This window comes from Fistularia commersonii, chromosome 10, assembly GCF_037954325.1.
Source record: "Fistularia commersonii isolate RoL2024-O1a breed Wild chromosome 10, RoL_Fcom_v1.0, whole genome shotgun sequence".
NCBI classification, from domain to species: Eukaryota; Metazoa; Chordata; class Actinopteri; order Syngnathiformes; family Fistulariidae; genus Fistularia; species Fistularia commersonii.
The window spans coordinates 6,441,962-6,450,943 of record NC_141293.1 but is presented as its reverse complement, the minus strand read 5'-3'; the positions used below and the strand labels follow the sequence as shown (position 1 = coordinate 6,450,943).

Genomic DNA, 8,982 nt, shown 5'->3' with positions numbered 1-8,982 from the left:
AAAACTTGGAGAGAACCCAGACAGGAGAACATGGAAAGAACCCAGGCAGGATGTAACAAGAACCCTTCTTGCTGGGGCAGGTTCCTTTCATTTAGCAAACCCAGAGCAGAACTTCAGGCCTTCAGCAGGCCTTCAGGAACTGACGAGGTACATGGAGAGACAGAACCGGAACCTGGATGGTGAACAGGTTCCTGGAACAGTTCTGTGGTTCTACAGGGGGAACCAGGGTTTGGTTCTTCACAACAAGACAAGGGAGTTTCTTTCCTCTTCATCCAGTGTCATCATCCTCATCACACTCCTCTTCATCCTTCTTTTTCATTTTCATCAACCCCCTCTTCTTCTTCTCAATCCATCCTCCACATATTCCTCTCCATCTTTCTTCATCCTCATCATCCTCCTCTTCATCCCTCTTCTTCATCCTCCTCTTCATCAGGTATGTTCGGTGTTCTCCAGACTTGATGGCCCATTACTGCTGATTTAAGGCTGAGAAGAACCTGAGGCTGCAGAACAAGTCCTCTAATATCAGTGGAACAATGTTCTAAATCACCCTGGAGAACATCGGCCGCGGGATACCAAGGAATCCCCATCTGTCCTCTTTTCCAGCTGGTTCAGCTGAAATAGGAAGCCATGATGAAGCTCCTGCCAGTATGAACCTCCATCAGACCATGGGGGCATTCACACTCCTGAGGAAGAGCATTGTGTGTGTATCTCTACAGAGAAGGTATCCTTCAAGGTTCTCTTCTTATTTCCTGTTTCTGTGAACAAACAGATCAGGAGGTCTTCTCTTGGTTCTCTATTATTATAATGTATCCTTTATTAATCCCTCATGGGGAAATTCCCTCTCTGCAATCAACCCATCATGGATGAGCTATGAGCAGTAGTCCAAAAGCAGCAGGTCCACTGAAAGGGGGACGTGTGGAGATGAAATGTTGGATGATTGACAGCTGAGCCACTGTGTTAAGCGCCGCTCTAAAGCTGTGATTGATAAGGGTTCCATGATCTCATATAGAGTTCCTGGATCAATAGCGGCCGGGTGGAACTGAGCACGCTTCAGCAGCTGGAGCTGCCAAACAGCACAGTGATGCCCTGTGGGACGTGAAGGGGATGTTCATGGTGCCCTCAAGGAACGTCAATAGAACCAAGATGGCCGATACTGGAAGTTAGAATCAGCAGAAACACAAAGGGCTCCGATAAACCAACAGGGAGGCATGGAGCCAAAGCAGACGGTTTGCAGGTCTTTGTTCTTCTTCCTCCTCCTCCTCCATCTCCATCTTAACCTGTCACCTCTCCACCGTCGAACATTTTGGGCTAATTGACTTTGGGTTTGATTCTGTTTGGTCTGAGATTTCCCTTTCTAATTTCCTCTGTGCACACACACACACACTAATCTTCCTGACAAACAGGTGTTGGGAACAGGCCTTCTGTTAGTTTAACGCCTTTTCTTAATTAAAAAGTGCGTTCAGGTCGCTGTTGCGGCAGTGGCGATGGGAGCGTCCTGTCGGGGGGAGATAAGGAGGGGGGGGGCCAAGAAGCGGGGTAGGGGTGGTTGTGTTGACAGGCATATGAGAGTTAATTGATTCTGTAATGGGTTTATGAGGATATAAGACGGGGATGTACGAGCACGGGGGGGGCATGACCCGTGTCGTGTCGGAAGTAGTCCTGACGTCGCTAACAAGCTGGATCTGGGTGTAGCACCGGTTTGTCGTGATTAGCGGAACACACTAATTAGATGAGAAGGGAGGGCACCCCCACCACTCACACACTCACACCCACAAACACAGCTGCAGCCCCCCCCCTCCCTGGATAAAATGAACTCCTCAGCTCTCATCAAACACACTCTTGATACATTTTCCAGACCTTCAACTCTTTATCTGGGGTTTTTATGAGTTTATGCTTTTCTATGCTGTCAGTACACACACTGATGTACACACACATAAATATACACACATACACACCCATATATATATATGTATATATATATATATGTATATACTTAATACATACACATGTATACATACACATGTATGTATATATGAGGTGGAGCAGGTGGAGCTGAGTGTAGCCATGGTGTCAGACAGGAGGCAGAGCTGGAGATGTGGAGGTCCCTCCAAGGGAGTGAGAAGGATGGAAAAGATCAGGAAGGAGTCCATCAGAGGAACTTTAAGATATTTTGGAGATAGAGTGACGCTGAGATGGTTTGGACATGGACAGAGGAGGGATGGAGGAGATATGGGTAGAAGAATGCTAAGTTTGGAGTTGCCAGGCAGGAGGTCTAGAGGAAGACCAGAGAGGAGTTTTACGGATGGGAGTGAAGAGGACAAGAGGTTAAATGATGTGAGAGGAGAGGGTGAGATGGGGGCAGGTGATTGGCTTTTGGCCCCTGAAGGTAACAGCTCAAAGGAGAAGATGAAGAGGAAGTATATATGTATCTCCTTCAGCAGGTCGTTTTCCACCCTGCAAGTGTTCTTGTCTCCTGCCATCAGAGACACTGACCCGATACTGACTATTTCCTGAAACAACATCATTCCTCTGATTGAAGATAATCAATAAATACGATCAGTTCAATTAACAAATTGGGGGCTCAATTCGCACTGGTTACATTCATGGCAGGAGGGTTCTCCAGGGTTCCACAGATGTCCACCACGAAAAACATCTAATCCAGTGGTTCTCTCTGGGTTCTCTCCATGTTCTGCATCGTCCTCCCACAGTCCACAGGTTCCTTGAATTGAATCTTGCCCTCTTGTGAATGAAGGTGGATAATTGGATGACTGACAACAGACAGGTTAGGCTCCGCCCCTCTCATCTGGCTGACAGCTGGGATGGCATAAGAAGATCAAGTTGCTCTGTCTCCTTTGAAGAGAAGGTCCAGTGCTGACGTGGTAGCTCTTCTGCAGACTGACATCATGAAGACCAGCAACAATCAGTCCATTATGTCCACTGATTAGGCGGCACCTCCACAGTTCTCCACCTCCGTGGTTGCTGCTGATGACTCCTCATCTCTACAAGGTTCAGCGTCCTGGAGCTGCCAGTCAGCAGGTTCCCGCTCTCAGACCACAGAGGAATGTGTTGGGATCGTTCCTCCACCAGAGCAGAAAACGTAAACTCAAGTCCCAAGGTTGAAGGTCCTCAGGGTGGAGGTCCTCAGTGTGGTGTCAGAGGGTAGAGGTCCCCGGGGTGGAGGTCAGAACTGGAGACCTGAACATGAAATCATGTCTAAATATTATTAGTACTAGTTGTTGAATTAGTAGTAGTAGTAGTAGTAGTGGTAGTAGTAGAAGTAGCGTTAGCAGTCGTGGTAGTACTAGTAGAAGTAGGAGTTGAGGTAGTAGTAGTAGTAGTAGAAGTAGCGTTAGCAGTCGTGGTAGTACTAGTAGAAGTAGGAGTTGAGGTAGTAGTAGTAGTAGTAGTAGTAGTTGTCTGCAGTCTGTCCATCACTAGCTGTTAGCCTGTGGAGGTCAGAACTGGATACCTGAGCATGAAATTATGTCTAAATATTATTAGTACTAGTTGTTGAATTAGTAGTAGTAGTAGTGTTAGTAGTCGTGATAGTACTAGTAGAGGTAGTACTTGAGGTAGTAGTAGAACTAGTAGAGGTAGTAGTTGAGGTAGTAGTAGTTGTCTGCAGTGTGTCCATCACCAGCTGTTAGCCTGTTAGCTTGGAGCTGCTAGCAGGAGTTGAGTCAGTACTGTGAGGCAAGAACATCCGTGACGTCATGGCAACAAGTATTGCGGTCTGTATGTGAGGCCTCAGCCTTGTTGTTGTTCGCCAGCTGGCAAAGTGGGTCACGACCTCCAACAGCAGGGGGTCCTCCATCCATCACCTCCACCTGGACCACACCCATACTCACTAAGGTGTGTTTGTGGAGGTCAGCACAGCCCTGAGGACACCTCCTGGACATGACAACCACCATCATAGAAGCAGGGCTTCTTTTGATTAAAGCGCATGCAGACCCAGGGGAGGTTCTCTGAGATTTTGTGATCTTCTGGATTGTTTTGTGACCAGGTTCCATGAGCTTCTCTGAGGTTCTGAAAGTTCTAGAGGTTCTCGGCCATGCTGACGTGAGGCGAGGTCCACCTGATCTTCTGCCGTCAACCCGCTGACTGATCGCGTGCGGTCGTGCGTGAGAGCAAAGACACTGTCGCGTCACCCCCCTCCTTGATCTCCGATGACGTCAGCCGGGGAAAGTACTTAACACGCGCGCGCCGCAGCGCTCTAGTCCCGGACGTCTCCCGCCGCCGCGCGCACCTCCGAACCCCGAGCGCACGCGACGCGGAGGTCCCGTGCGTGCACCCCAGTGCGTGTGTGTCAGAGTTCGTGCGCGCCGCTCCACCCTGACCGTGCGCGTGCGTGCGTATAAATTGACTCGCACCGTCGGGGAGCCCAACAGCCAACCCCGCGAGCCAAGAACGCCAAAGACCCGGACCGGAACCAGGACGAGCGCGGGGACCCGAGGTAAGGGGGGATCGATTAGACCGATCACAAACTATCGGATCATAAAGTTCCAGAGTTCCGATATCGATTACCTATCGGTGATTTATCGATTGGGCGGATACACATCAAAAGAAAGAAACATTACAGAGTTTGATGGGTGAAAAGAAGCCAATAAAAAGCAAAGCGCTGACATCACTCCATATTTGATCGATGGGGTGATTATTGATCTGGCTGATTGTTGGAACTTGTGTTGATCTGAGGTCCTAGAGCGGCACCTTGGAACCTTGAGGAATACTGGACAGAACCTTGGAGAACCTTAGGTGTGTGTGTGTGTGCGTTTGTGTGTGTGTGTGCGTGCGTGTGCGTGTGTGTGTGTGTGTGTGTGTGTGTGTGCTTGCAGCTCATGGCCTCCTCCGTGCACGGCTGTGTCTGGACGCTGCTGTTGGCGGCGTGCACGTCCCTGGTGGGGGGGGCGGTCTGTGGGAAGGAGTGCTCGTTGTGCGTCCACCGCCTGCTGGGGCAGCAGGACGCCTTCTCTGCTCTGGTAAGTGCCTCGCGCGCGCGCTCACACACACACACACACACACACACATTCACCCTTTTACGCCCTCCCTTACACCCCTTCTTACGCCCTTCTTGCCCAGCTTCTTACACCCTGTTCTTACAACCACTCTGATACCCCTTCTAACCTCCCACCATTTCCTGCACCCCCTTCTTACCCCACTTCTTACCCCCTTCTGACCCCCCCTTCCTAAACCTACCCTCTTCTAACCCCCTTCATCTCCTGCATCCCCCTCAGACCCCACATCAGATGCCCCTTGTATTTGTGGTGTGCCATCATGTTCCACCATGTTCTTCTAATGTTCCTCCATGTTTCACCTGGTTCTCCCACCATCTCTCCAGGAGCCAGAGACTCCTCCTGAAGTTCTTGAAGGTGCTCGTCTCCTGCTGTCCGAAGCCCCCCCCCTTCTCCGTCCCTTCTCCTCTTCTTCCATCTCCCGTTCCTCCGCTCTTATTTACATCCTGTCTTCTCACAGTAAATTATGGTAATCATGCTAATGTCTCTCTGGAGATCTCCTCACCATCTCCTCCTCCTCCTTCCACGTTCTCCTGTTCTCCATCACATCAGGATGCAGAACCTCCACCTTCCACTGTTGATGATAATTACTAGAACAACAGGAGGCGGCACGCACAATCTCTCCTTTCCTCTGGCTTTCTTAGACTTTTCATGACACACACACACACACAGCAGTGGATGCAGGGTCTATGCATCTCCATCGTTTCTTCTGGAAACCAAAGAAAAAGGGTAGAAATATTTTTCTAAATGTCCATGCAGATGTTTCTTTTTCTCCTGCAGGCCTTCTGCTCATCCAGATGTATGTGCAGGGTGTACTCCCCCCACCCCCCCGGTCTGATAATTCACAGGTTTAATTTTCCCGTCCATTAGTTGTGTCTCCATAACCTGGTGGCTCTGGAAGCTCAGCAAGAACCTCTGAGCTCCATCACGCCGGTTGGAGGAGGAACCCATGACACTACTGGTGTGAGGCCCCCCCCAAGCAGATGTCCTCCGTTTGATTGTCCTCAGCCCCAGCACCCATTACAGCTCAGACCCTGCAGACAGATGCTCTTCAGGAGTAAAGTGTGTGTTTTTATGGCCTGGAGGTCCTTCTCGGGGTTACGATGATATTCTTGCTCCGTGGTTTCCCTGGGGGGGGACAACCTGCAGATGGACAATTAGTCGGGTGCTTTGAGAATATTACTGGCTGGTTCCAACCAAGTCAGCTGACCAAACCACCAACGTGACCCCCCCATCGGTACACCTCCCATCATTAGAACATTTTAATTATCTTGAAGTTCTGTGATGGAAAATGTGACTGAACTGACCCGCAGTGAACGTCCGTGTGGCTTGTCTTGTCAGATGGATCGGTCCACTTTGCGGGAGGGGGGGGGGTACCGATTCACCTGATCATTCTCCTGGACCTTCATTCATTCGTCCATCATGAGAAAGTCTTGTGGGTCCGTTAGGGAGAACCCATTGATTGCAGGTCCATTTTAAAGACAAGAATCGAAAGTGCAGTAGCTTTCTGTTGGCACATGTCGCTAACTGAGGTTAGCCTCAGATGCTATCTGAGGTTAGGATCACACGGCTATAAATTAGTCAGATTCCTCCTGAAGTCTTTGGAGGTACCCCCCAGGGGGGGTTGATAGACAATAGACGGGTGCAGCAACCATGGAAACCCTGGGCCCCCGAAAATCTCCACTCTCAACATTTCCACCCACCAACACCTCCACCTCCATACATCTCCAATCCCAACATCTCCACCTTCAAAAATCTCCACCCAACAACATCTCCATTCTCAACATCTCCCCCTTCTTACATCTCCATTCCTAAACATCTCCAACAACATCTCCTCCTCCTTACCGTGCCACCCCTATCATCTCTACCTCCTTATGTCTCTAGCCCCCATCATCCCCACCTCAGAATATCTCCATCCCCCGACAAAATCTCCACCTCCTCACATCTCCACCCACCAACATCTCCACATCCAAACATTTCCACCTCCCAACATCTCCACCCACCCACCCACCCCCCTGAGTTTTCTCTATGGGGGCAGCAAGAAGATGCTTCATCATGAGATCAGACCCATGGTGTTGGTCTTCATGCAGAGGTGATGTAAGAGGACCTCCACCTCTCAAGCTCATTAGGATAAAAGAAATAACTACTTTGACTTTTAGAGCAGACGTTCTTGCCCCCAAGGTTCTCTGGGTTCTTCAAGGGGTTTCTCATGTATCAACACCACAAGTCTCCACAACTTGGGGTCACGGCCTTGATAGACAAAGCCGTGACAAGGCCATATTCGAGGGTTCCCGTTAAGAACCGTCTCTGCGTAGAAGATCTGGATGTGGTCCTGACGGTCACACCTGCTGGTCTTGTTTCCTCCAGACATGCTCTCTTGAATGCGATGGAGAGCTGGACGGCCAGAAGCTCCGCCTCTGCCAAGACCTGCAGCTGGAGCAGGAGAACCACCTCGCCCTGGACGAGGATGCCCGCCAGCGCCTGGAGGATGCAGCAAGCACCGGCGAGGAAGACGAGGGCCAGGCTTCTACATCCACGGAGCACCGGCTGGCCAAGAAGTACGGCGGCTTCATGAAACGCTATGGCGGCTTCATGTCCCGTCGCTCGTCCCCGGAGGAGGTCCCGGAGGATAGTGAGAGCCCGTCTCGGGAAGACAACGCACGGCTGGAGATCCTGAAAATCCTCAATTCGGCCGTGGAGGGTAGCATGGGAGGCGAGGCGGCAAAGAGGTACGGCGGGTTCATGCGGCGGGCGGAGGGGGGCATGGCCCGGGGCGACCTCCTGGAGGTGGCGCTTGGCCGCGGGCTGAAGAAGAGGTATGGTGGCTTCATGAGGCGCGTGGGCCGGCCAGAGTGGCTGCTGGATAGCGGCAAGACCGGGGGGGGGGGCAAACGCGCCTGGGAGGATGGAGGCCAGTTCCAGAAGAGGTATGGAGGCTTCATGGACTAGGAGGCCCCAAGGTGTCACCCCTCGCTCCGGACCAGCCCTCCCACGGCCCCCCACACCGCCTCAGCCCCTCATAGTCCGGACTCTTCGGTGGCCCGGATCCCCACCCCTCATCCGGCTTTGTACCAGAAAAGAAGTTCCGCCGCCATTTCCATCGCTCTGCCGGTCCAGTGAAGACCGATGTTCTCCGAGACCCGTCATGATGTTATTTATTAAAGAACATGTTCATCAACACACGCTTGTTCCTTTGTGTCTTTCATCAAGCCGAAAACCAACCCCAAATCAAACCAAACCAGCCCAAACCAACCACATTTGTCTCCAGGTAGAGATCCAATATGGCTGACAATAGCTAGCCGCAAAGGTATTCGGGACAATAAGAGGAAGGACCACCATCACCTACCATCCTACTACCTGCACCATCTACCTCGGTGGTCCAGATGGTATATTCCAAAGGGGTGAGGAGAACCCATCGGACTGTGGAGGCAGAGGCCCATCAGTCACCAGAGCAGGGCATTGTTTGGCCTGCCCTTTCAGCCATTTTGTGTTCAACACTACAATACAGACCCAGGAAGGTCTACACCCACGTCCCTTCAGGGTCACATGATGCCGTGTGGACCAATGACAAGACAGCTGACTCCAATGACCCCACCTGGTCCTCCAGGTGTCAGTGACCCCTCCTGGGAGCTCTTCAGGGTCCACCTCTTTCTTTGACCATCAACATCCGACGAAGGGTCCAGGCTGAAGGTGAAGCTTCTCCAGATGGTCTGGTAATCGTGGAACACATTCCGGGCTCAGATGAACATTAAAGAGTTCTCAGTGACTGGATGACAAAGGTCCTGCTGCAGGTGAAGATCTCAGCAGAAGAGTGTGGACATCACATCACATCACACCTCAGCCTGAACTTCAGGGTGAGGACCATAATAACAGATGGGGTTCCAAAATACAAAGCATTAAGTTCTCTGGTTCTGGGCGTTCTTGCATCCTTCAACTTCAGCAGCAAAGTGAAACATCTACTCCCAGTACTTCT

At 51.1% G+C, this 8,982-nt stretch overlaps 1 protein-coding gene across 1 annotated transcript; it reads left to right on the top strand.

Annotated features, from left to right (window-relative positions):
• Positions 1 to 4,225: 4,225 nt before the first annotated feature.
• On the top strand, positions 4,226 to 8,192 carry LOC147230185 (proenkephalin-A-like). Its single transcript, XM_086154338.1, has 3 exons — positions 4,226 to 4,453; positions 4,833 to 4,976; positions 7,377 to 8,192. The coding sequence occupies exons 2-3, from the start codon at positions 4,836 to 4,838 to the stop codon at positions 7,956 to 7,958; spliced, it is 723 nt and encodes a 240-aa protein (XP_086010464.1). The 5' UTR covers positions 4,226 to 4,453; positions 4,833 to 4,835; the 3' UTR covers positions 7,959 to 8,192.
• The last annotated feature ends 790 nt before the right edge of the window (positions 8,193 to 8,982 follow it).

Coding starts and splice junctions, on each gene's coding strand:
- LOC147230185 (XM_086154338.1), top strand. CDS start 4,836: ATGGCCTCCTCCGTGCACGGCTGTGTCTGGACGCTGCTGTTGGCGGCG. Junction 4,977..7,376: donor AGGACGCCTTCTCTGCTCTG/GTAAGTGCCTCG, acceptor TGTTTCCTCCAG/ACATGCTCTCTTGAATGCGA.